Source organism: Sprattus sprattus (genome assembly GCF_963457725.1).
Source record: "Sprattus sprattus genome assembly, chromosome: 2".
In the NCBI taxonomy this organism is placed as follows: Eukaryota; Metazoa; Chordata; class Actinopteri; order Clupeiformes; family Clupeidae; genus Sprattus; species Sprattus sprattus.
In genome coordinates this window covers 44,361,807-44,389,609 of record NC_137921.1, presented here as the reverse complement: position 1 = coordinate 44,389,609, position 27,803 = coordinate 44,361,807, and the positions used below count along the sequence as shown (strand labels likewise).

Here is a 27,803-nt window from a genome sequence, read left to right as displayed (position 1 = left end):
ACTCAGGTGGACTTCACAGTGAAACATTTAGGTGGTGACAAAACAGTATACTAGTGATGTTCATCACATGTAGCTCCAGCATTGCCTCTGGATTTCTCGGTCCATACGGGTGAATTGTCACTGGTGCCAGCATGTGGCATGCTGTCGCTCGCAGACTGCATTGTCCTTACACGTTCAGCAGTGTACAGTTCAGTTTAATCAAATTGCTTAGCAGTGAAATGTCTATTAGCAGCTTGCCATCTCAGTTAATTTCCATCTTGGCCTTTAAAGCTGTCTTCAAAGCACTTCCCAGCTTCTAGCCAAAGGACCCAGCCATCCACTAGCATGCTACTGCTACCTAACACCTCTTCCCCCTCCCTACCCCTACACCTGCTCTGTCTGCAGTGGGAGCCAGTAGGCAGAGCAGAAGAGGTTAATCACACATGCATGCTATCCCACTCATCCAGTGAGACATTCCACTAGTCCCTCTTTCTTTCTTTCTTTCTTTCTTTCTTTCTATCTTTTTCGCTCTCTCTGGCTTGTCTTAAATTGTTTAGTTTGTAATTTTCTCTGTCTTCTTCCTACTATCTTTCTGTCTCCATCTCTGTCTGTCTTTTCCTCTTTCTCTCCTGCTCTCTCCCACTTTCATTCTCTCTTAATTCCACTGGTGCTCTCCTCACTCCACCCAGTTTCCCCCTCCCCTCGTCTCCACTCCTCCCGGCTCTATTATTTGTGTTTGAGAGAGGAAGGGAGAGGCAGTGACGTCGTCCCCTGTCTAACTGGCTCCGATTCCTCTGTTTTTTTTTTTTCCTTCTCTCTTTCTCCCTCTCCTTCTCCTCTGCCGTCTCTCAGGGTGCTGTGATAGGAATCGATGACGAGGACGACAGCACTTTCACCATCACCGTGGACCAAAAGACTTTCCATTTTCAAGGTGAGACCTTTTTTTTGTGTGACTGCTACTGGTTTTACTTCTCTGTTTTCACCTTCACCTCTTTTCATTTCGCCCTCCTATTCTAACTGCCCTCCCACCATGCTTCTGTTTGTAGCGCTGCAGCACGCTGCCGGTGACTCACGTGCCCACATGTAGCTAGTCTCTCTCTCTCTCTCTCTCTCTCTCTCTCTCTCTCTCTCTCTCTCTTTATCCCCCCTCTCTCTCTTTCTCTCTTTTCTTCTCAATCTTTTTTTTTCTCTTTTTCTCCATTGTGTCCAGTTCTCTGTCTCTCTCTACCTCACTCTCTAGCTCTTTCCCATCTTAGCCATTAATATTGCTCTCTGACTAACACTTATTTTAATGTCAAATTATTCCAGCACCTCAGTACACTGATGCAACACACATTTCCACTGTTTCGCGTCTGCTTGCTCCGTGTGGACCTTTCCTCCACCGCGGGGGGGCTTTTGTCGTCTGGTGGCTCCCCAAATCAGCCGTGACGAAGACAGGCAGAGAGGAATGTTTGTTTTATGGAGGGTGGTGTCGCTTCTGGTTAAGGGGGGGACCCACAGGAACCTCTTTGATGTTTTTCCACCCATCGGCTACATCTAAACACTGCCAGCTGCGATTCCCTCAGTCCTCTCCAGCAGCATCAGGAGCAGTGGATTAAAGGGAATAACGCTCCTTTAAGCAGCCTTGAGACTCCTCTGATCTCGCGTTTGTTTCGCGGTCCTCTCCTTACCCCACCCCTGCCCAGGAGACCACAAGACTGCCACAGTTGGAGATCAGGGAAGCGGCGAGGACCTACACCTCCCCTCCCTCTCCTCTTTTTCCCTTTCTCCCGCTCCCTCTCCTAGCCAAACACATCACCCTCTCCTGTCTGGCAGAGAGGCTTTAGGGCAGACCGTCACTGTGTGTGGCTGCTGGTCGCTGGCAGGGGTCGTGATGCAACTCTGCACTCTCTCCTCCTCTTCCTCCTTCTCTTCCTCCTCCTCTTCCTCCTCTGTCAGGTGTCTGCCCTCTTCCTTCTCTTTCCTTGCTAGCCGCCTCCCTGCTCGTTCTGCTCCCGCTTCCCCATCCTCACACCTCCACTAGCCCTGCTCACGCCACCCTCCTGCCCAGACACCCGCCACCACCTCTCCATGCCTTCACCCATTACTATGTTCCGACACTGTATGCTGTGGCTCTACAATAGGAAGGGTAAGGTGGCGGTCGCTTCTGCATGCTCGGGGTGATGGCGGGAGGTGGGAAGGGTAAACAGAAGGGAAGATGAAGGGAAAATCTTGCTCATTCGCTCACTTATTTGTGTATGTGTGTGTGTGTGTGTGTGCATGCGTTTTGATGCCATTTTGAGTTATTGTCCATTTGGATCTCATTCAATAATTGTTCTGTACAGGAAATTTTGAAAATGTAGGGCTTTTAATTTCATTTATTAAATGGTTTGACTAATTCAGTCAAGTGATGTATTTTATCCCGGCACACAAATACGCAGGGATATGGAAATTGTTTTTCTTGTGTAAGTTGGGCATTTATGTTATGCTCACAGAGTTGCAATTAACTTCCTTCACTTTCTGAACAGTGAATTTGCCTTAAGATTTATTTCTCAGCAAGACTGAGACTCCATAGGAAGAGTAGGACCAGAGTGGAGTGGAGGATGGCTGGAAATGGGGATGTTATCAAGGGGAGGCGGGGCGAGGTGGCATCCTCGTGGTGTTACCCTGGGGAAGCTGGTCCTGCACAATCAGCCAGATCCCCATCCGGAGAGGAGGCCCATTAGCAGTCATCCAGAACGCTAATGTACACAGGGAGAACGGGTGGGATGCAGAGAGAGCCTTCAGAGGGGATGAAGGCACTTTATGTGAGCAATGAGAAGCCCTCGAGAGGCTGTTCTCCCAGGTGAGGTAGAAGACCCAGTGCTGTATTGATGGAATATTTTTCATATGGAGATGGCTTTCTCTGAACGGTAAACAATTCTTGGTTTTTCGACACTCAGATTCCTGTTGGGGAAAACTAGGTGGTAGAATGAGAACTCTCAGAGGCTAACAAAAACTGCATGTGCTTGACCAGGTGGAGGCACACACACAAGTCTATGTGGATATGTGAGTTGGTAGAGCCAGCGAGAAGCGGAGGGGTATCATGACTGTTTGAGGCCATCCGTGAGAAGCAGAGGAAATGCTAGGAGACAGGCAGAGGAGCGCCCACCACTGCACATCTATTTAAGGGGCTCATCCATAATTGATCAGGCCCTTTTCCCTCCTGGTGCACTTGAGAGCCCCCAGGTGATCCCATGTTTCCGCCACACTCTGGGCCTCTCTGTCCACAGCCCCCACTGACTAAGACTAGCCTCAGCCAGCTGGCCAGGGCACTCGGGGGACATGACAGGCACAGTCTGTCTTCGATGCCGATGGATTAACAGGGAAGATTAGAAAAACAAAAGGTTGACCGAAAAGATCCTAATGGCAAGGGATGTGCAGAGAGGAGAGGGAGGACTGTACCTGATGGGGAAATATGTGCAGGAGGGAGGTGGAGAGGGAGAGGGAAAGGTCAGTGTGGGGAAATGACAGAAGGTCAACATTCAGATGGTACAAACAGAGTACAGGGTAGGTGCGGAGATGGTAAGAAATTGAATGATTCATGGAGAGATTTAGTGACATTTCGATGTGGAGTAAGGAAAGACGTGTAGTGTTTGTGGCATTGTTTATGCTTTTCTGTAGCAGCAGTCTTGTCTTTTTATTTGTCTCTTTCTCTATGTGTGTCCTGCTGCTATATTAAACAAGATCTAGAGTATTGGATTATAGCGATGATTGTATTATAGGTTGTGACTGCCGCCTGCTTACCAGCAGCACGGTACCACAGCCTGAGGGAGAAACACAGTAGGGAGAGCGCGACCGACAGAAAGATGAAGCACGCAAGAAAAGAGAATGTAACAGAGCTGTGTTCGCTGCCTGTCCCACGGGAGTCCTGCCAGAGATCTCTCCCCGCACTAGCTGCAGAAATGAACAGAACTGAGCATGCACAAACACCCGCCAAACACCATCAAGAGCCACGACTAGCACCCTGACTACACTACTTTAGCTGCAGCAGTAGAAGCTCTCCACACGTAGCCACCGAACTCAACCCCTCAACACCCTGTCTGTCTCTCCCCCATTCTCTTTCTATTATTCTCCATCCCTCTGTCTCACTCCTTTATCTTTGTCTTTCTCTCTGTTTGTGTCTTTTTTTGTTTTGTTTAGTCTCTTCTTCCTCTTTGTCTGCCCTCTTAAGACCAAGCCACCGCAAGCAGGCCTCCGTGCTGCACTCCACGCAGGCTGTGGTTCGCATTTGTTGTACGTGCGCATTAGTGGTGGCCGTGTGTGGAATGCAGTGTTCAAGACATCCCATCCTGCAGTCTACATACAGTACAACAGCAGTACATCAGGTGGCGTGGACAAAATGTACACATGATGTGGTTAGAACTTGCGCCCTTTCTGATACTACACATGAACTGAGAAGAAGTCGGTTTTCTTTTTTGTCTGTTTTTCAGTGATGCGAGCCCTCTTAATAATCAACAAGAAGCTCTCCGAGGTCCATCCTCTCTCTCTCTCTATCTCTTTCTCATTCTATTTATTTTTCTCCCTCTAATTCTATTTCTCTCTCTTTCTCTTTGTCTCTCTCTCTCTCTCTCTCTCTCTCTCCCTCTTCAGCGGTTTGTCTTTAATTGGGCATGTTGTAGAGAATAGCCTGTCAGTGCTCTAATAACTCTAGAGGGCTACTTTAGGCAGGTGAGTGTCTCTGCCATCCAAAGAGATGGAGATGAAGACATACATGAGCTGTATGGTTGGGTACCCTGACGTTTCACCTTCCCCCACAGTAAGCGTCAGGGTTTTTGATCCTCGCCCACGTTGCCACAGGCTTTCACCCCGAGAGGTTACTTGTAGTTTAGTGCTCTTGCTGCATCAGGAAGCTATAATACAAAAGCATGTGCACTTTTAGAACTGGTTTGTTTTTTTCCAGTTGTTCCATTTTGCACATTGGCTCCTGGAATGTTTTGACTCCATTTTGTAAAGTGCACAGGAGTTGACTGCACTTTCGGCAGCGTTTGATGCCCCTCCATGCGTTTTGGCACAACCTCTGAAAAAAAGGGAACCCAAAAAAAACAGCAGGCTTTGGCTAGAGCCCAGCAGCTGTGTCACAGTCACATGACCTGGTCGGTGTGCTAGTTTGGCTAAGGAGCATAGCTCCGTTTGTTTTGGCCTGCAAATTTAACATGCATCTGGGACATTGCTTACTCCCTACTCACACTTCGCTGTGAACTAAGCCAGAAGACTGATGATTCTAGACCTGGGAGGTGAGGTTCATCTGTATCCTTTAAAGAAGGCTAGTTTTTATAGTTCGATACATTAGGTGGTTCTTCAGGGCGAGATGAAGCATGTTGGGTTTCTGTCTGGTCAGGTGTGGGGATGGTTTTGATGAAAAATGGGAGGGCCAAGTGGGGGGGTGGAGTGGGGTTGTGTTCTGTTTTGTTTGTGGTCCTGCAGTAGGTTTCTCAAGTGTCATGATGGGCGTAATGATCTGGAACGTGAGTCAATGGAAAGAGCATAAGGAGGCACCGCAGTGCAGCTAAACTTACCTCTGCACTTCTGCAGTGCGGAAGTGCATCTGCATTGATTTTGTGCAGAGATGGAAGCAGGAGCTTCTGTGTGTTTGTGTCTGTGTGGATGTGTGCATGTCCATGCGCACATATGTGCATGTGTGTTGGGGAGGGTTTGGCACACATTAAGGTCTTGGCTTAATGTTCTTAAAAGCTTTTTCCCGTTTCTGCTGAGCCTTGCGCCATTCATCATCAGGATGTCTGCCTTTTCACTACTTCAGTATTCTATACCCCCTCTTTATCCTCTGTTCTTCTCCCATGTGGATCATGCACTCCTGCAGGTGTTGTATGTGCCATTTCATGCCCCGACATAAGTTGCATCCCTCTTAATCAGTGAAGTTGTTGGACTCAAGAGATCTCTGATGATCAGCAGTATAGGCATTGTGTTTTCACAGTGTTTCTGTTTTATTGTTCCATTAAGGTCAGAAGGTGTGTGTGTTTGTGTGTGTGGTGAAGCCTTATGCAAGCGTACACTTTGTACCCTCATGAAAGTGCTCGTAATGTTTAAGTGATTAGCTCATAGAAACATCTAGCATGTCTCAAACTTAAATTTTTTCGCTGCCAGCAGCACTTCATGTCATGTTCTGTTTGCGATCCACCACAGATTAGTGGTTATCCAGCAGGCCTATGGAGATCATGAAGCATGAAGATCCTCTGAATTCTCTTTTTTCTGGACCCTCACAGCAGTCTGTGGTCACACTTGGCCTCGCCTGTGTTTTTGAAACACCATGTTTTCTTAAGGTCTATCTTCCCTTTCTCCCAGCGCAGTTGCCCAACTCCACCCTGTAAATGACAGCAACAGGACGTTGCCAGACAACTCTGCATCTGCTGTCACTGGGAACCCTAGCCAACTCCCAGAGCTGACTTGGAGATCAGACGCTGGAGAGTCCCCGGGTCTGCAGGGACTTCTCCTGGCTTGTTGAGCAGAACCCATTTGGCTTGTGCTAACTGGAGTGTGTGTGTCTATGTGTTCATTTCCGACTCAGCACGTGATGCGGACGAACGGGAGAAGTGGATCCATGCTTTAGAGGGCACTATTCTTCGACACACCCTACAGCTTCGGGTAAGGACATCACAGTGTGTGTGTGTGTGTGTGTGTGTGTGTGTGTGTGTGTGTGTGTGTGTGTGCGTGTGCGTGTGTGCTTGTGGGCAAGTGTATTATTCACCTCCTGTTCTGAATACTTTACTGCACCCCTGTCATAGATCAACTCTCCACCAGACAGCCAGGCCTCCGTAGGGAAAGCCTGAAAGCAAAATGTATTCTCCTTCCTTTCATGTCATATCGCTTTTTCCATTCAATCTGCAGACATGGAGATCAGAGGTGTGTGTGTGTGTGTGTGTTTGTGCTAGTGTGTGTGTGCGTGTGTTTGTGCATGTGTGTCAATTTGGCTGTTATTTGAGATTAAAAGACAGGCTTGCTCTTGCTCAGCCTGAGGCTAGATGAACAAGTAGTGTGTAGGTGTAGGAGAGGTGAAGGACTCTTATCCTTGACTTTAAAATACCCACAAAGACATCTGAACTCGCCTTGATGCACAGTTTTGTCCTAACGGTGCAAACCCATGCCACCGTTATGAGCGACGCGATTTCTAAACCCAATGCATTTCAACGGGAGCCAATCCATTGTGACGTAGACCAGCGATCTGGGCGACACGACGATGAAAATTTGAACATGTTGAAACTTATGCAAATGAGGAGCGATTTTTCCCGGCAGCGGCCAATGAGATTGTTTGGTGTCGTCTTTGACGGTTTGAAAATTGTAGGAATGTATGCTATTTCCACACGCTACTTCCACGCCCACTCAAAGCGATGGAATTTGATCGCGTCGCTGTCATGGGTTTGCACCGTAATTCTCATGTTGAATTGTGACTGCTGATTCTTGATGTTCATGGGCTCCCAGCTCAGTGTTGAGCAGCTCCCACTCATCTCTTCCCACTGCAGCAGCATCGCTACCCCTCCCTCTTTCCCTCTCTCTCATCCTCCCCTCGCTGTTCCTGCCCATGTTTTGTTTGTGTCTTCTTTCCTTCCCCTCTCTTTCTGTCGATCTGTTTATCTCTCCCTCTTGTCTCCTTGCTCTGTGCTACTCCTCCCACTCTTTCTTTACTCTCTCTCTCTCTCTCTCTCGCTCTCATCCCTCTCTCATGTAAACAGCTCTGCTGACTGGCTGCATGTATCCACTCGCTAGCACACAGTGTGTCAGCGTACAGTCATTCCGACATGTGACTCACAGCCAGTCAGAGCTCAGCTTATCCTCTGACTCCGTCATCTGTCCGAGGTCCCTCCTACCAATCACGGCAGCCCATTGTGTTTTTACCCTCTCTCTCTTTCTCTCCCCCCTCCCTCTCTCTTTTTTTCTCTCTCGCTCTCTCTCTCCCTCTCAAAGTAAGCGTCTGCTGTTTTTTTTCTCTTCTCAAAGGAAGTGTGCACTTCCTGTCATAAGAGGAGGGTGGATTAAGTTTTCTCTGCTTCTGCGCAGTTTGTGGCAGCAATGCTGTGGACACGACGCTAGCAGCTGGGCTGTTCTCGGGAGAGGAGAACGTACAAAAACAAGAGTGGAGGGCATAGTGTGTGTCTGTGTATGTGTGTGAGAGAGAGAGAGCAAGGGAGAGAGCAAGGGAAAGAGGGAAAGCATGTATTTTGAGCGAGGGTGAATGTGAAAGAGGGCAGAGAGAAAAGGGGGAAGCGTAAGCTTGCATCAGCTTTGGCCTGCGCGGTCTTAACGAGGCATGTTCCACAGACACAGACGCGCTGTAAGTACCAAGCTCATGATCCGGCTGTTACTGTTGTTGTAAACGTGGAATGATTGTGTAGAAATGGGGTCAGTGGAGGGTGGGGTGGGCTGGGCTGAGTTGAGTGGAGGGTGCTAACAGCTTTAAGGGGTTTGATCTCTACTGCTGTTTCATCTGGAGGGGGGGGAGTTGTGTCAGTCAATGGCAGATTGAGTAAATATGCTGAAGTAGCAGCAGGCCAGTTACTCTTTTTTCATTAGCATAAGGGCAACCTCCAGGTTTAAGCAAGCACCTCTTCTTTAGTTCTGCACAAAGGTTTTTGATAATACTGTGTGTGTCTATATGTTTGATAGTGGTTGTGTGTGTGTGTGGTATGTGTGTGTGTGTGGTATGTGTGTGTGTGTGTGTGTGTGGTGTGTGTGTGTGTGTGTGTGTGTGTGTGTGTGTGTATAATATGTGTTTGTATATGTTTAATATGCATATGTGTGTGTGTGTGTGTGTGTCATTGGTGTGTAGCCTTTGTGAGCTCCCTGCTGTTGACGCAACAAAAACCTAAGCCCAAAGAGTGGTGCTTTTGTTTGTTTTTAACACTTAACTCTGTCACAGGATCCCGATGGGGGTCACAGTCTGCCGAGAACACACTCTCTTCAAAGGAGTGAGACAGAGACAGAGGACACAAAAAAGCACACAGCACTTTTTTTGCTTTGTCATTTGTTAATAGAGGAGTGTGTGTGTGTGTGTGTGACGGCACAGTGAGAAGTTATGTGCCTGTCATGTGACTGTAAATAGGTGGGTAGCAGGAGGGGAGTGACATTTTATGGGGACAGAAGTGAAGGGGGAGAGTGACGTTTCCTGGTGGCCACACAGGCTGCCTGGAGACACAGGTGTCCTAAAGGCCGAACTATGCTCTGTTTTAGACGTAACGCGTAAGCACGTAAGATACACAACCCCCCCTTGCGCGGTAAAATACCCCCCCTTACGTGCTTAAGTGCGTCGCCCAAAATTCCTGACTATGCGACTAAAACACTACGGCCCTACACAGCTCGCAAAGGCTGTGATTGGCCGGCTACCACAGCCTTTCACAGAGTCTCACGTTTCCGGGTTAATAGCATACAGTCTTTTTTAGACCCAGACATTTTTTTAAATCATGAATACCCTGCAGACCGTCTCACAAGCCTTTTCTTATGGATTAGGAACAAAGATAACAGAAGACGTCCGAAGACATGAACTCCTTTACAAATCCTCTTTAAACACTTATAAGGACGCTCAAATTACAGCGAATATCCCATTCTCACCCGCGATTGTTTGGAGGGAATGTGGTCATTCAGAACAAATAGGTACTTTCATATTCATTTTCCGCCACTTGTGAGTCATGGTGATATCTTTCATTGAGTTCATATTGACGTGAATCCATCAATTGCACCAGCGAGTTTGATAGAATGAGCCCGGTCTGCTCATATACAAAAGTTAACAGTAACCTGCCGTTACCTTGTGGCCAGCACCATTGTAGTTACAAGCATTGACAACATGATGAGATTCTCTCGCCGTTTACCACCTCATCTTTGAATAATGTAACTCATAAACACATTGTTTTAAAGCCTGTCGCAGTCATTAAAAGATGTCAATAAACGAACTTTTGCGTCATGTGCTGTCTTTTTCGCCACTGGTACTGAATTGCCAACATTTGTATTTTGTGTAACACATGTATTCATAACATCAAGCCTTTCGCCCACTACACTTTCATGCTCCGGTAAGTTTTTTTCCTTTGTCCTGCTGCAATAAATAGGCTTACTTAACTCAAAACAAATCTACAGTTCTGGCGTCAATTTGCTTTGCAACAAGGCTCACAAGCCTTGCAACACGGCTCTGCATCTAAAACGAACCTTAAATCAAAACTTGTCTAAAACAAGTTCCTTGTGTAAATTACGTGCTTACGCGTTACGTCTAAAACAGAGCATAATTCGGCCTTAATGACTAAAAACCTCTCTCTCTCCCTCTCTGCCACTCCTGACGACCAATGTTTGTCGGCATGGTGCTGGAGTTTTGTGTGCTCCTCTGTATGTCCCTCAAACTAATGTGCTCATGCAAAGGATGTTTTGTCTTAAAGGGACATTTTTTAACCTAACCCTATTTTCCCATCTTTTTGGGTCCAGTTTTACCAGGGACAAAAAACTAACTCCGTCGGTCTAATATTGAGCGAGAACGCTATGACCGGCAACTGCAACAAATGCATGACATCAGTGTATCCTTGGTGATTCCTACAGTGTAATGCCATGGGACAAGCATCTGCGTCAAAGTAAACTGCTTGTTTTCACCACTGAAAGGCTTGTAGTCTTTTTATGAGCTATTGGCAACATGAAAAGGATACAAATACTGTAGTTTCCCTTGCAAGTCAGCTTTTTGTCCACAGTATCCTGTGTCATGGCTTTTACAGTCTGTAATAACACTACAAATGGCAGCTTCCTGTTTGTGTCCAATGGGGGCTAGCCTCTCGAAGCTCCTCAGTGCATGACATCAGTGTATCCTTGGTGATTCCTTTGTCAGGTGAGCGCATAGCAAACGGGGAGGAAGAGGAAGAGAGAGGGACACAGGACCACTTGTTCCACTCACAACGCATTGTGCCATCATGCCGCTAGGCCCTGTTGTGGAGAGCCTCCTCCATGACTACTGGATGAGCCACCGCCATCCGGTAGAGCATAACACCTGCAGGCAGCAGGGAGCAGCACACCTCCACTCACAGGGATGGAGGGAGCTGAGACTCATTGGAAACACCAGATTAGTAAATGCTCCAGTGTGGTTAGCCAGGCTCCTTTGTGATCACTGTAATGTAATGCAGTATTGCACCCAATAGAATTAATTATCATGTTGCTCTCATTAGTAAGGCACTTGTGTAATGGGCTGTTTGGGGTAAAAAGTGGAGCCAAGACTGTTGAATCAAGCTCAGAGTTAGTGAAAGTACCAGCTGTTTATTCAGCAAAATCTTTGAAGGCCCACACTTGGTCAAGTTAGTTTTGTTCAGAGTAAGAGACTTGTTGAAGTAGGAGACTTGTTGAATCATTTATTCAGACACTAGCCATGGTCACCTCGACACAGCACGAGCATGCCAGGAGGCACGTATTCATCTGCCAGGAAAGGTCTCTGTATACGAGGAGGTGTTCTCTGTACATTACATAAATGTACACAGTTATAGTGTAGAATTAACATATGAACAGGATGTAAGGGGAGGGGATGGGTGTGTCTGGAGGTGAAAAAAGTTAAATCTAATCGCGGAATAAGTGTCAAGGGGACGGAGGCGTGGCAGCGGCAGTTAGTGAGAGTTTAAAATGATGTAGGCAAAATATGCGTCCAGGAGACGGGGCGTGGTAGCGGCGGTTAGTGAGAGGTTGAAATGATATAGGCAAAATTTTCGTCCATGGGACGGGGGCGTGGCAGCGGCGGTGACGAATATTAACGTGTTGCCCCTTTATTCCAGGGCAGAGCAACTGCCCCTCAGAATGTATTTGCACGTCCCTGGCTATTGGGAATGTATATAGATGCTAATATCTTTTGACTTCAACCATCTTATCTTGGCTGTAGACAAAGGCCACCAACCAGAGACTAATGTCTATAGCTCCAAGACTCACAAAAGCCAGGAACCATGTCTGATGGCTCCTCAACATAGACAAAAGGCCTGAAGCCAAGCCTGATGGCTCTGGCCTGGTGTTATGCAAACCAGCTTGTGGGGGCTTAGTTGAGATGTGGTCTCTTATGTTACATTGTAGTCTTATATATGTAAATCACCTAAATCTAACAGTAGCCTGAAGAAACCAAAGTGCTGCGGTGTTTTTCCCTCAACCATGCACTGAGATTTATGGATTTAGACTGCTGTGTTGGTCAGTTTGGTTCAGTTGGTTCTAAGAACGGGTTGTGGAATTAGAGGACGCTAAAAGAGGACGCTTGGATCACTAAGAGCCCCTACCCCTGCAGCTTAAACACATCTGACCCCATTTCTAGTGCTGAAGAGCCAGGCAGTCAGCTAAGGGTTATTAACTAGTTGTTTATTTACTGGACTGCTCTGTGAAATTGCACACTCTTCTGATTTCTGCAAATTTGCAACCTTTGAACGTCACAAGATGGTTGGCAGATAACAAAAAAAAAAGCCCAGCCCTAGACTTTGCCCTCTGTGCGCCGTGCTGTGAACCGTGTTTACTGTTCAGACTGAGCCGGCGCGGAGTGTACGACTGGCCGTTAAAAAGGGTATGGCTTTCCTGCACATCCCCGTGAGATCTGTCACAGCTGGCCGCTCTGGGTCCGCGGCCTCCTCCAGGCGTTCTTCAGCTGCGGGACACAGTAAGGGCCATAAGCCACCACCCATCAGCCAGTTAGCGACAGAGGGGAACAGCAGAGGTAGCAGAAGGGCTTCCTCTCAATGCAGGAATGACCAGATACGAACGCCTCGCCACAGTCTGAGTGAACCCTCTCTCATCTGTATGTGTGGGAGTGGGGCCATTACCGACCACAAGGTCTGTTAGGTTTGTCAGTGCAGCAAGGCAGGGCCTTGTATGCATAATTGTGTGTTTGTGTCTGTGTGTCTATATGTGTGTGTTTGACATGTGGAAGTCCGACTACCGACAGTAATTTTGATGTTGGTGTTCAGCACATCTGGGGTGGTCAGCAATAATGAGTTACATTGTTCCGCTCATGTGAGTCCTTTTGTAAAATTTGGGAAATAAAATCTGTGTGTCTGTGTCTCAAAAAACAACTTGTTCACATGACTCGCACCATATCTGTTTCATTCCCATTTCTGTGGTACCTACTGTTAAGGGTGTCCTTTGGTCCTGAACAACAACTGTATCCTGTACAAAGTGTTTTGATGATCCACCCAGTTTTCAACACCTAGGCCAGAGCCTCTATCTACTCTTCTTTTTCTCTGAAATTGATGTACTGTTTTTGTAACGTTGCAGTGGATGTGTCAGGCTCTTTTATTTACTGATTTATTTAATTTATATATAAAAGAAGTCTTATTAAGTGATTTGATTACCAAATTTGAACTTACAAACACACTCACGTGTATGCGTGGCTAGGAGTGTGATTGTCCACATCGGTATGCGAAAGGAAGTGTCATGGAAAACTGCAGAACAAGCCGCTGATAACGTCTACTCCTATCGTTCAACTGAATTTCCTTTTTCTCGCTCCAGTCTCCATACTTGGTTTTACTTAAGTCCAGGAAAGCTGGGAGCCAGACAGTCTGTCAAGCAAAGCCTTTTGTACTGTTTACTAACTCGCTGTCAGTCTCCCAGGTCAAAAAAAGACACAGCATGACAGTTTGTTGTAAAATTAATTTGCCCGATAATGTTTGTTCATGTTTGAATCTGCCACATGTGTATGTGGTTGTATGTGTCTTTTTGATGAATATAAATATTAACATTGATACCCTGTGGTAAATTTGGCTTTAGGCTTACAGGAAACCCGCATCCCTACAGCCACTTGGGTTCATGGCATTTGTGTCAGACTTTTCTCTGTCATAGGATGATTTTGTAGCGACTTTTTCATCACCACAAGTACAACGTGTTTAATTGGGCAGTCAAATAGCATGACAAACAGACGTCGATTGACATCACGTAACATGTCTTTGAACTGCCTGCTTCCTCCCACGCTGGTTATTGAGCACGGTGGCCACTAGCATGTGGCGTGGGAGTCCGCATGAGGTGAAACTGGTCTCACATGGCCTCTCTGTGTCTCTCACTTCCCAACTTAGGAGGCAGAAACAGGCTTTGTTCCAAGCGTTCAGGACTTTGACAAGAAGCTCGCCGAGGCTGATGCCTATCTTCAGATTCTCATTGATCAGCTCAAGGTCAGATTTCATCAAATTCCTTTGTAGTTATTATCATTTAAAGTCAAAGTCAAAGTGTGTTTATTGTTGCATGTACCAAATTGCTTCAGCACAGCAAAATTCTTTCGACTTGGCCAGCATCATTCATCATTCATCTACGCAGTAGACGTCATACATATAACATATACCAAAAAATAACATCAAACTCTATAACACTATGACAATAAAACATATAAAATGTAACATTAACATACACATAGCTCTGTAACACTATGACATTATAACAATATAACATATAACATTAACATTCAACAATTAAGAGTAGAAGGGCTAGCAGCAGTTTAAAGTGTGAAGTGAGGCATTTTAAGAATAAGTTAAAAGTTTTTAAAATTGTGCAAATATATCTAGGAAGTGAATTGTATGAGTGGGGGAGCAGGGAGTAAGTGGAGGTGGCGACTGTTCAGTGGGTCAGTGTTGCTGATTCAGAAGCCTTACAGCCAGGGGGAAAGATTCAAACCTCAAACCTGATTTATCAAGATCAGGTTTGTTTTTAATTAATATTACATGCATGGCTGTATGTTGTCTCATTGAACATCATCCTTTCATCTGTGTGCGTTCTATCTCTCTCTCTTTTGTTCTCTCTTTCACCTCTTGCTCTCTCTCTCTCACTCTCTCAGCTCTTTGATGAAAAAATAAAAGACTGCAAAGAAGATGAGTCACGCAGGGTAAGACATGAACTCCTCTCCCCTCCCCCAACCTTCTATTTTCATTCCCCCCTTTGAAAACGCATTCAGATTGATTTTACAAATCTAAGCTATATCAAAGTAATTGTCACCAGCCTGCATTTTCCAGTCCCATTTTGGTAATAAGGCCTTGTGACTTGGCTCACTGTGTGCAGGCAGTCATCAGAGAGAAGTACCTGCTTCTGTAACCAGAAGTAAAGCAAAGCCAGAGGTCTTAGGAATGAGGAAGTGGTTGCACTGACGTTGTTTACAGAGTCCAGGCTTGTTCAGTGCTAAGAGTTTAAAAATAAAACTAGTACAACACTTATAAATACCTGCCAGTGGTGTTAATTGAGTGGGAAGGAATGTTCTCAGAAGTCTTATCTCCCCTGTTCTTTTGCTCAATCCTTCATAAATTGCATTCCTTGTTTTTGTTTTTATCTTTTGCAGAAAATTGAGAACCTGAAGGATACAACTTGTGTAAGTGCGACAGAAGTGAAATGATTCTGAGTTCTTCTTACATTCTCACATGCAATCCAAAGCCTCACACTCTGCTTCCCCTGTTCTGTTTGCAGAGTATGGTAGAGTCCATCAAACACTGCATTGTACTACTTCAAATTGCCAAGGTAAGGAAACTGATTACATTTAGTCGTAGACCGTCTATAATACTTTTTATGTATTGTTGTGGCAGCCATTTTGGCTGTGTGTGTGGGTTGTGTAGCCACTAGCAGTATGTACTTACCTGCATGCTTACACTAGAGTAACTCACATTCATCCCAGTCTTCATTGTGAGGTGATGAGATGATTTGAGGACCGTGCACACACAAACAGAACAGTAGCATGACACCACAGTCTGCCCTTTTTCGTTTTGTAACATGCACAAGGCAGATTGGTTCAATAGCTGATATTTGTCAATCTGACAGAGACTGTAGTAACTGCATTTTGAAATGTTCAGTCTGCTTCTAATATGTGAATATGTCATAAGGAAACAGGCAGAGGGATTCAGCTCCATCCCTCAGGCCAAGTTTCTCCCCCTCCTCCCTCTCTCAAACCCCTCTTTTTTTTCCCCCTCTCGGAATTTGTTTTTGAAGGATCGAAGTAATGATCAGCAGCACGCAAACGGACTGATAGTAAGTTCTGTCGTTCTCCGAACACAAAGTAGCCGAACCGCCTTTATTTATTTTTTAGTTTCTCTCACCGCTTACTTCACTTTTTCCTCCTTAAAAAAACAACAGTCAAACTAAACAGTAGAACTCAATCGACCAGAAGCCTGTTCAGAAGTGCATGCTCTGTGATTATGTGCCCTGCCCCCCCTCCTCTCCCCTGGCTTTCTCCTCTGTGGTTCTCTTTCACGGTGTGGGGAATTCTCCTTCAATCTCTCTCTGGAAAACCTTTGGAAAGCACCTTAGTTTCCACCCTCTTTCAAGAACTACTTTTCTTCAAAAAACGGGTTTCAACCTTTTCAAAAACTGAATGTCTGGAATGCATCTGCCTGCTTGAATCATTTTAGTTGTTATACTTGATTAAACTTCTCTGACCCTCTTTATGGTCGCACACACACGCCCAACGCACGTACGTATGCACACACACAAACACATACCAGAGTGAGTCAGCCATTGATTTTTATTCAGTACAGAGGTCAAGGGCTAATAGATGTCAACGTATTAAGGGCGGTGTACTAACCTCCGTAGTCTAGGGCCCTGTTACGTCAGAGCCATTGTCAATAGCATGAACAGACAAACCAAATAATATTATTTTTAAACACATCCAGATAATTTGGCCCTGCAGAATCATTGGTGTGTTTTTAAGCTATTGAATTTGGATGAGTGGTTCTGGTGAGGCTAATTTCAATGGTAGGAACACACTTCACATATAATGGCCTCCCTCAAATCCCGGAGATGCGTCAAATCCTCTTGAGTACTCTCATCAGCGGTAGTATGAATGAGCTGAATGTGTTCTACATCTTTTAGCATGACGTAGGCACTTCTGCATGTTATTGTTCTTTTAGAAATTCAATTTGAATTGGGGGCTGAAATACGGAAACCTGAAACGCTGTATAGCGTCAGCATAGTTGTGTAAAAATCAATGGGCACATATTGAGCACAATATTACAAGACATACCTTGAATAAAACATATGTATGTATATGGAATACGTTATGTATGTGGCATAAGTTATGCATACGGCATAAGTTATACATTTGCATACGTTTAAAATTATATTGGCTCCTACTGCAATGATGAGTATTGCTGCAGCACTCTGCTGAACTCAGAGCTGCCATTTTTAAGCACCAGCCACTGCTGTTATGTTCTCCAACTCCTCCCCTTCTGATGAATGCGGTACCGGACTGCGGACCTTTTTTGGCATTTTATTGTCTTTTTTTTTTTATTGTCTTTTTGTCTGTCCTAGAATGTAAGAGTTGGCCTGTGAGACTAAACTGGTTGATTTGTCTTTTAATTGTCTCTGGCTCTGGTTAGAGTCTGGAAATAAATGTAGTCTGAAGGGAACGGACATCAGGGTTTAGGAAAAGGGCATGACGATGACAAAGTTTCCCAACTTTCTGGGACACGCCTTTCCTCCTCCTCTCTCGTGTATCACCCCTCTCTCTCTTCCCTCAGCGCGTCACGTGTATTGGCCTCATTTCACTTGTTTGGTTTGGTTTGTTTTGATCTGTTATGCAAGGATTTGCTGTTTTTGTGGTGGTGCTGTTGCGAAAGATGCCTTGCATCAATTCATATTATTAAACCTGAATGTGGGTTGCTGTTACCACTGTTTGATTTATTGCTAATTTTATTGACCTCCCACTTGTTTATTTTCTTTAGCAATTTTAAGATGTTGTCCTTGGTTAATACATGTGCTGTAGCTGCTGTTCAGTCATTGTAGTGTCCTACTCATCGACTGATCAGGCTTCAACCCAGCTTCACAGCATAAACATTCCTGGTTTTTCACTTTCTGTCTACCCTGTTTCTCTCCTTTCATTATTTATTATGCTTCTGTATCCCGCTCTCTCCCTTAATCTATTTTTTCCCTATTTTAATATTTTATTTCTCTCTCTCTTTCACTATTTTTCTGCCTCTCTTTCTCTCTCTCTCTGGGTCATGTTGCTGGTGGTTAGCTGAGGTCTGTGTCATCTCCCTGTTGTCTCCTACTAAGCCAGTTGATAGAGCTGTGAAGTGATCACGTCATATGTGTTTGTGGAAGAGGGAAGTCACAGGATGAGATTTTAGAAAGACCATTAATCAGGCCCTAACACTGGTATGCTACAGAGCCTAGCAAAGGAGTGGTGAAGCTGAAAAGTCGCCTTAGATTCATGTACATTTATTTTAACATTGCTTCCGAAAGGGAAGTATAGGACTAGCCGTGGACATAGTTGATTGAACACTGAGGGCTAGTTTCCGGTTCAGCATTAGCAATGGAGCTCTTAGTAAGTTCGGCCCAAAGTGAGAAGCACCTGACCGTTCTTCAGGTTCCTTGTTTCACTCTACACTTCTGTTTCTTAAGGGTCGTGTGTGCATGTGTGTTCCTCACACCACCTTGTCTAAGTGCTGAAATAGGAGTGGGTGATGCTGTTTGCGATATCAGCGTAAATATCGTTGAATAGCATGTCCTGTGATGCAGTGTAGATTTTCTGCCAATCCTCCAGCAAATATGTGTGCAGTGTGGGGCTAATTACTAAGAAGAAATGTCAGTGACTACCACTTGATGGTATCTCACTATCCACAGATTTTGCGTCCACCAAGGATTTGGTCTTTTAGTGTGGAGGAGGCAGGCGTTTTTGTTTGAGTTTTGATCCTTCACCTTGTGACAGTTGGCTTTAGTGGGACTAGGTAGCCTGAGGTACCCTAGGCAGCCTTCTTATTCCCAGCTCTTGAATCCTTTGGTTTCTTATCCACGTAGTCTGGGTGACGTTTCATCTATATGTGCAACTATAGCCAAACCTTTTTTTCATTCCTTTCCTTACTCTACGTAAGACAGATTTCCAGAGAGGGTTTACCACAGCATTACCTTTTGTAAGATTTGCATTGCAGTGAATTTACTCCAGGACAGCAATATTATGAAATATTTCCACTATTGGACAGCCTTGATGGGTTTTCAGGAGTAGTCCATCAGTATGAAAGTCCATTGAACCTCTATCACCCACCCCTATGCTGAAGCAACGCAGTGGCCTAGGATTATGCTTGGACAGTCATCCCATCTATGTGTGTGTGTTTTAACAGTCTCTGCTTTTCTGTTGGCCCCCTTACAGAGCACCATCAACCCAGTGGATGGGATTTACCAGCCCGACCCTCTCGACTCAGCAGTTGTCAACACCATGCCAACACAGACCACTCTCCCCACAGGTAGGGCAGTCCAAAGTTTTGTGGGCAAAAAAGTGCCCAAAAATACATTCCATCCAGTCTCTCCTTAGGCCGATGTCTGAAATGCATTAGATAAGCGGACTGGAATGCATCAAAAATAAATACAGGTCTAGCCCATGTGACAAAAGTCCACAGGCCAACCTGCTGTATTCATTAGTTGGGTGTCTATGAAGTAAAAGCTGGTCTGCACAACAGCTCACAAACTTATGATGGACAGAAGAGCATTTTAATTCCTATGCATGGTTTCTGTAATGCCCTCACCTTACCTGAATCCAGGTAAGCAGAGTTTCTGCATTACTAGACAAGATAATGCCCAAATTATTGTCAGGAGTGCCAACTGTGGAGTCTGGGCCGCCATTTAAATTATATGAGAATGTTTATTAAACCTCTGCTGCATTTCTGGTTTGAAGTTTGGCTGTTAAATCCCACTCAGTGGCTTTGGCTTTGATGCAAAGGATTGTGCTTTCAACCGTCCTGAAATCGGCACATCAAAAGAATGGCGAAACTTGCATGTTAATATGTAGGTTGCATTTTGTTAGAGACACAGTTAAACCAAAATGACATGAGGTTAGAGGAAGTTAGCTATTTAAAGCAATCGCACCTCCTAGCTGGCTTATGCCTTACCTGTTTGTGTGTGTGTGTGTGTGTGTGTGTGTGTGTGTGTGTGCACGCGCGCAGATGGATGTAAATCAGAGCAGAGGCCATCCTCTCTGGCGGTGGGTCCTGTAGCCACGGTGATGGGCAGCCTTCAGACGCCCACCCCCAACAGCACGGGTAAGACCACGTTTCTAAATCAACACCCTTTAAATCCCAGGCGGACTCATCAAGCCTTGTTCACCAGATACAGCCAGTGAAGCTCTAACAAACCTATTGTGTGTGAACCTTGACTCCTGGTGGACCCTTTTTTTAGATACAAATGCCGAGTTTTGTCTAACCCTGTTGCACAACTTTGACTTTATTTATGAACAAGAATACAGCAAAGGAGCCTCAATATGCATGGTAAACTTGTGGAGGTTCAGGTTAGAAAGTTCATATGTAAGAAAAGATGGCCTCTGTCTGTTTCAGTGGCATTTTGCGTTCTGCTCAGTTTGCTTTCTCAGCTTTTCTACCCCTTTCGGACTGATTATCGATCTCTGGGGATGGCAGGTGCTGGAGTATAGTGTCAGAGTAGGATCTCATAACTTGTCCCATCTCTCTCTCTCTCTCTTTCTTTCTTTCTTTCTTTCTTTCTTTCTTTCTTTCTCTCTCTCTGCTTCCCTCTGTCTCAACCTCTCTAGTAAGAGCAATGATGTAGAGCTGTGCTGCGCAAGCGTTGCTTTCCAGGTGTCATTTCCTCTCTCCTTTCCTCCCCTCCCCTCCCCTCCCCTCCCAGGGCCTATGCTGAGGCTCCGGGCTGCATGCTATTTTTGCTGAGCTGGTGGAATAAAAGGCGAGCATGGCAGAAACTCACAGCCTCGCCTTGCCTCCCTGCAGCCTCAACCACTGCAGAGCAGGCCATTGCAGCAAGCCCGAGAGATGAGTGAATAAAAGTTCGATCAAGTGACGTTAAGCGCAGAGGAGACAAATAGATTTCAAGTTGTTCTGTTCTTGCAGAAGGCACAGTGTGTTCAAATTGTGTGGCTGTTAGAGATGGGTCACCAGTATTGGTGGAGGGCCATGTCAGGGGTCCCATCATTAGCTCTTTCAAGGGCTGGTTTAGAGTGCAGCTCCATTGTACTCCTGTGAGAGCTTGTAAATAATGTGTGAAAAGCATATCTCATCATCCAGCCTTTCAAACTGCATGTGCCTATGCGCAAAATGAGTCACAGGAAGTTCCACCCTTACTTCCTCTCAACCTCACCGTTGTGAATGGAGTAGAGAACTGTATTCAACATATTATTTCTATTGATGATGTGCACTATGTTTGACTGTTTGACTGTTAGTTGGTGCAGCACAGTACAGTGTGTGTTTTGTATGACCATGCAAAGCTCTTCCAGAAGCGCTCTCCCGTATGTATTTTAAACCTGTAGTATGGTGGACAAGTAAACATGCATTCATGCAGTGGAATTCACTGAAATTAATCCATACAGAATGTCTGATCAACTTTCAAACGCTTTCCTTAAGATGACGTTCATGACCCTTGAACCCCTGTAACCCCCCCCCCCCCCCTTTTTATGTCATATCCAGGGAGCGTCCCCTCAGGGCCCAGCAGCAGCGTGGCGTCGCCGACACATATAAACCTGCCCACTCACAGCGTGCCCGACTTCTCCTACTCCAGCAGCGAGGGCGAGGACGAGTTCTACGACGCTGACGAGTTCTACCAGACCAGCACCTCCCCCAAGCACTGCATTGAGTGAGTTTGCTGCTTTGGCACAGAGTTGGCATTAGGACAGCAGGAGCTCAGCATTAGCAAGAAGCAGCACTACCTGTATTAAGTGCTTTGGTGATTGCAAGTACTTGCATGAGCACAGAGAACATGAACACTAGACTGGAGACTACCAAAGACAGAATGGTAGTAAATAAAATGGTCAATGCTAACTTGCTAGTGTTAGATCTAGAGTTAATCCTGACTATAGTGAATTTGATGTTCACATAAGAGTGCTAGTGTTAGATCTAGAGTTAATCCTAACTATAGTGAATTAGATGTTCAATTAAGAGTGCTAGTGTTAGATCTAGAGTTAATCCTAACTATAGTGAATTAGATGTTCACATAAGAGTGCTAGTGTTAGATCTAGAGTTAATCCTAACTATAGTGAATTAGATGTTCAATTAAGAGTGCTAGTGTTAGATCTAGAGTTAATCCTAACTATAGTGAATTAGATGTTCACATAAGAGTGCTAGTGTTAGATCTAGAGTTAATCCTAACTATAGTGAATTAGATGTTCACATAAGAGTGCTAGTGTTAGATCTAGAGTTAATCCTAACTATAGTGAATTAGATGTTCACATAAGAGTGCTAGTGTTAGATCTAGAGTTAATCCTAACTATAGTGAATTAGATGTTCACATAAGAGTGCTAGTGTTAGATCTAGAGTTAATCCTAACTATAGTGAATTAGATGTTCACATAAGAGTGCTAGTGTTAGATCTAGAGTTAATCCTAACTATAGTGAATTAGATGTTCAATTAAGAGTGCTAGGAGACATCTTACGTTGTTGTCTCTCCCTGTGTCTGCCTCCCAACCCCGCCCCCTCCTCCAGGGCGTCTGCCGTCTTGCCCAGTGGAGATGGTACTACGCTGAAGCGACCAGACACCAACGAGTCCCTCAACTCCTCCATGTCCAATGGCACTACAGACGCAGGTACATTCATATACACCCGACCCGCCAACACACACACACACACATACCCAGACACACCAGACACACACACACACACAGACACACTAACATACACACGCTCTCAGTTGATGTGTTCTAACACACAGACAGCCCACATACATACATCTGAGATTATTCTGAATGAAAAGTGCGATAAAAATAAAATGAATTATTGCCAACACACATGGGATACAGCTGTAGTTGGAAAGTAAACACACAAATAATAGTGATGTGTGCTTGTTTGTGGTGCGCTCCCCAGACCAGTTTGACAGCCATGACGAGCATGACGATGACGGCCAGGGCGAGTCCGTGGAGGAGCACAAGAGCGTCATCATGCACCTCCTCTCACAAGTACGCCTGGGCATGGACCTCACCAAGGTAACCGCACTCTCTGTTTGACCAACCAGCGCTTTCTGCTGTCTGTCTATGTCAGCCTCTCCTCCGTCATGCTAGGTGTTTCTTTAATTTTCACATCCCTCCCCTCTTCACCTCTGTCGTCTTTCACTCTTAATTGCCTCTTATCTTTCTCACTGTTTTTTTCCCTTCCCTCTCTCTCATGCCTCTGCCACACACACATCATCACCACACACACAACATCAGAGACTTGCCTGTGTTTTACATGACTCCTTCTCCTGCTCAGGTGGTGCTGCCCACGTTCATCCTGGAGAGGAGGTCGCTGCTGGAGATGTACGCCGACTTCTTTGCTCATCCGGATCTGTTTGTCAGGTACAGGAGCTCTCTCTCTCTCTCTCTCTCTCTCTCTCTCTCTCTCTCTCTCTCTCTCTCTCTCTCTCTCACTGACATGAACACAAAGTGCTGAGCTCAAAGCCTCAAACACCAGCCTCATCTTGCAGCTTTACATGCTGTGTACATCTGGAAATCTCCAGCTGTACAAACTAATGATCCCTAAAGAAACCAGCACATAATTATTACTAAGCATCAAACACACCAGAAGGTCATGTCTGTCAGTAGTATTATTTTTAAGTGGATGTGCACCCTAAGATTTTTTTTGTTTTGTTTTTAGCTGTAAACTAAATAATATGACTAAAATGTTATGAAACACCGCTGGTGTTATTTATAGAAAATGGCCGCACACCGTTCTACTGTTTAAAATCATCCTGAATGCCAAAATATGCAGTTTGTGGGTGTCAGGTTACACTTGTATGATATATATACACACACACACACACACACACACACACACACACACACACACACACACACACACACACATATATAATAAACAATGACCAATAAAAGTGTTGCTTAAAGTATAAGAGCAGCTCACATTTAGTTCAAGTTGCTTATGCTTGCCTACAGAGTGCTTGCTGGTTCTGCTCCCACCTACCTAAATGCTCTTGTAAGGGCAAATGTTACACTCAGGACACTGCGCTCATCCACTGAGCGTCGTCTGGCACTGCCACCTGTGCAATCACGCCAATCCAGACTATTCTCATTTGTAGTTCCACGTTGGTGGAACAAACTCCCTAGCTCTACCAGAGCAGGGGCGTACCTTTCTACCTTCAAGAAGCTCTTGAAGACCCAACTCATCAGAGAGCACTGCCCTTCCTTGCACCTTGGCTTAACTTGCACTTAAGCAGTGACAGTCCCGCACTTCTTTTTCTTTCTTTGTCGTTTTCTAATTCTTAAAAGAAAAAAGTAGTATTTATTGTTACACCAGGTTTATTGCTCCTTGCTTGGCTGTTCTCTCCCTTGTACGTCGCTTTGGACAAAAGCATCTGCTAAATGACTAAATGTAAATGGTGTGTGTTTCATGTGCAGCATTGCAGAGCAGGTAGACCCCAGGGACCGCATGGTGTATGTGGTGAAGTGGTACCTGTCGGCATTCCACGCCGGCCGCAAGGGATCCGTGGCCAAGAAGCCCTACAACCCCATCCTGGGAGAAGTGTTCTTCTGCCACTGGGACCTGCCCTCTGAAACGAGTGACCCTGCTGCTTCAGTAAGTCTGTGTGTGTGTGTGTGTGTGTGTGTGTGTGTGTGTGTGTGTGTGTGTGTGTGTGTGTGTGTGTGTGTGTGTGTGCATTTGTTTCTAACTTTAATATATTACTAAAATATAGCATCCAGCGGCCCTTATCTCACATTTGGTCTTCACATCTTTCAGCCCTCAGTCTCCCTCCAGGAACCTGTGTCTGAGGGTCCAGTGCCGGGGTGTGGTAATAACAGTGTGCAATTTGTGGCAGAGCAGGTCTCTCACCATCCCCCCAGTGAGTGTCAACAACCATTCTCCAACACACACACAGCTCTCTCTGTTTCAGGCCTAATCATTCTGACCATCAGACACAATATTCCGACTCTGAATCATGTAGTGTTTTTGCAGTGAATAGATAAATTTACCATCCTGCCAATCTTCTCCGACAGTATCTGCGTTCTACGCAGAGTGTCTCAGCAAGAAAATCCAGTTCAACGCCCACATATGGACCAAATCCAAGTTCCTGGGGATGTCCATTGGGGTCCACAACATCGGCCAAGGTAAACAAAAGCAGATTATGGTAATTTGGTTAATTAAGACCTTCGCCCTGCAGTGCAGTCGGAATCATATCCTTGAGTTTCTTGAGCTTTTCCCATTGTATTAATTAGAGCAGTACTTAAAAGCTCACCAGCTTTAAGCCCACTTAGTAACAGTTTCAGGTGAAAACCCAGAGCATGTTTCAATCCAGCCGGTGGCTTTGATGTACAGCGCTGCCTTAATTATCCTCCTGTGGTGACAGGCGAGATTTTCGAACATGATGGCGGCCAAACAGAACATCAACAACATAATTTCACTGGAGCGGGAAGTAGGCCAAGCAGTCTGTCAATGTAGTTTTATGTGTATTTAACTCATTTATTTAATCTCGGGCACGAGCCAAAATGTATTTTGGCATACAAACATACAAGTTTATTGGTGCTATCTGAGTTTAAAACGTAAAGAAAAGGAAAAAGAAAAAGCAACAGAATGTGAAGAAACAATCGTTTTGACGTCAAAAACACCTATGCACTGTTGCAGGGGATTCTGCAGGAATACTTTGTTAGGTAGGGGAGATTGGGGTGAGATGTGCCAGTTTTTACTTAAAGTGACTATTAAGAGAGGCCATGACGGTAATGCTTCCAACTAAAATATGTCCATATTTCAGGATGTGGTGCATCTTTGGGAACAATCACTTTGGATCTGAAATATAGTATTTAAGAAAATATAGCTTTCTGAAAAAAAGTGGTCTCGTGGTGGCACAACTTGCCCCCGGTGCGGGGTAAGTTGTGCCATTAAAGAGAATACATTGGGGTAAATTGTGCCATGGATTATTGAAGTAAAACAGTATATTTGCATCTCAGAAACTGTGTTGCTATATAAAAGCTAGATAAATTCAATGCAAAATTACTCATTTAAGGTTTATTTAAAGTTATTTTTCAACAACAAAAGCTGATTTTCTACAAGCCTATTGCGGCACACAAGCACATCAAAGGTACATTTTCTTAAACAAGGCCTAGAGCTTCCTGAACACATCAGAACAAAGTTGAGTTGAGTCAATTCTATTTAAAGGTAATTAACATGAACACATGTTCAGAACAAAATGAAGACCAAATTGAATGGAATTCTCTATACAGATCACTGGCACAACTTACCCCAGGCCCTTTGGCACAAATCACCCCAATCCCAGCTTTTTGGAAAAAATGCATCCAGCTGTTTTGAGCTAAAATCATACTAGCTATATAGACTCATAGTGTAGCTTACCAAAGCACTAAAACATGTGTGAAATGTTTTTTAATTTGTCTAAACCCGTTTAGACACAACAATCAAATAACCGTTATCATAGAAATTTACTTTGGAAGGCAAAAAAGGTCTTTTGAACTAAAATGTGCTTATCGCTCATGCAAAGAGGCTCTCTTCTTTACATGATGAGTTAAATGGCTGACTCTTCAAAAATGTGTGGACAATTTTTTCTATGGTTCCCTAGAAATAAGGGGTGTCACAACTTCCCCGCTGGCACAAATCACCCTTCTCTCCCCTTAACATGTGCTTAGTAACTAATTCTTTTTTGCATTGCTCCAATCTCTGAGTGGCTTTGTCCTCAAAATGAAATCTGTAGACGAGAGTAGTATGCAGGCAACACGAAACACTGTAAGAAATGAAGGAGTCCATGAGGTCCAAATAAGAATCAAGCTTTATTCCAATAATGCACAGTAGCAAAGTACACTAAACACTTCAGATTCAACAGCATCAAAATGGATACCACAATATATAATTCATGAATATGTAGTAACTCATCGAGTTTGGGGATGGTTTGTTTTATCCTATGTATAATAATGAGATCTGTTGCTCTAATGCAGTGGTTCTCAAACTTTTTCTGTCATTCCCCACTTTGCACAAGGTTTGCCTTTTCAAGCCTAGCCTGTCCATTGCTCCAATAAAATGGTAGGCCAAGCTTAAATGGTAATCAATGTATTGAAATAACGATAAGTTCTCAATGTGTATCAATAAACAAATAACATCAGTTCAAAAATAGAGAAAATCAATAACAAATAACATCAGTTCAGAAATGTAGAATATAAAAGTGGTATCAATCTTTGCCTGAAATGGACTGAGCTCCAAAAATAAAGAAAAAGGGCCTACTATCCAATTGTGTTATCAATGGTAGTAGGCTACGCCAAGCCTAAAATCTCCTTTGTACGTCGCTTTGGATAAAAGCGTCTACTAAATTATATGTAATGTAACATTGTCCAATTTAATGACATTTTTCAATTTTCTTTTAGGTTTATTTTTTGTCGGATCAACTGTCTTTTTCGCCAATGGTACTGAATCGCCAACCTTTGTATTTCGTGTCACAAATGTATCCCTAACGTCAATATGATATGATATGATGTATGTTTTTATTCAGTCACACACAGTAACAAGTTCAACACAAATAATAATACATTCAAATGCTCCGGGAAAGTTTTTTTTTTTTTGTTTTCATTAATATTTCAATTAATAGCCTACTCCAACGTAAATCAAATTGTTCGCCCCTACTGTTCCAGGTCACAGTTTCATCCCGGTCTCCCATCTAATGTTGATACAGTATTGTAAAATGGTGCGGTCTCAATAATGTATAATGGAGCAACACTTGTAATGTATTGTATTATGTATCTGTAACGTTGAACTCTGTTCAAATTTACCACTGGAGAATAAAATCCTCGGGCCAAATCAACTGGCCATTAATTTGCTAATCAACCGCAGACAGAACGGCAAGGTAGATAACCACGGAGTAGGCCTAGAAAACGTCGGCCCTGGAGCAGTAAACAATCCCCTGTAATCTCAGTCGAGTACGACTAGCAGGAAAGGTTAACAACTGGATAATTAATACGATACAATTAGTTATAGG

The 27,803-nt window shown here is 44.5% G+C and overlaps 1 protein-coding gene across 4 annotated transcripts in view; it reads left to right on the top strand.

The window, feature by feature from the left end:
• The window catches only part of osbpl9 (oxysterol binding protein-like 9), a gene marked incomplete at its 5' end in the record, with an annotated part of 37,416 nt that overhangs the window by 3,386 nt on the left and 6,227 nt on the right, over positions 1 to 27,803 (top strand). Inside the window, 16 exons of one of the 4 annotated variants that reach the window (XM_080832617.1) lie at positions 832 to 910; positions 6,524 to 6,600; positions 14,001 to 14,096; positions 14,753 to 14,800; positions 15,248 to 15,277; positions 15,373 to 15,423; positions 15,889 to 15,927; positions 19,043 to 19,136; positions 19,833 to 19,928; positions 21,321 to 21,486; positions 22,331 to 22,431; positions 22,709 to 22,827; positions 23,090 to 23,175; positions 24,232 to 24,409; positions 24,572 to 24,674; positions 24,829 to 24,939. In XM_080832617.1, the coding sequence (XP_080688743.1) occupies positions 832 to 910; positions 6,524 to 6,600; positions 14,001 to 14,096; positions 14,753 to 14,800; positions 15,248 to 15,277; positions 15,373 to 15,423; positions 15,889 to 15,927; positions 19,043 to 19,136; positions 19,833 to 19,928; positions 21,321 to 21,486; positions 22,331 to 22,431; positions 22,709 to 22,827; positions 23,090 to 23,175; positions 24,232 to 24,409; positions 24,572 to 24,674; positions 24,829 to 24,939 (1,474 nt within the window). Of the gene's footprint in view, positions 1 to 831; positions 911 to 6,523; positions 6,601 to 6,802; positions 6,859 to 8,186; positions 8,285 to 14,000; positions 14,097 to 14,752; positions 14,801 to 15,247; positions 15,278 to 15,372; positions 15,424 to 15,888; positions 15,928 to 19,042; positions 19,137 to 19,832; positions 19,929 to 21,320; positions 21,487 to 22,330; positions 22,432 to 22,708; positions 22,828 to 23,089; positions 23,176 to 24,231; positions 24,410 to 24,571; positions 24,675 to 24,828; positions 24,940 to 27,803 lie in introns of those variants that run through there. The other 3 variants (XM_080832618.1, XM_080832620.1, XM_080832619.1) reach the window with 3 other exon arrangements.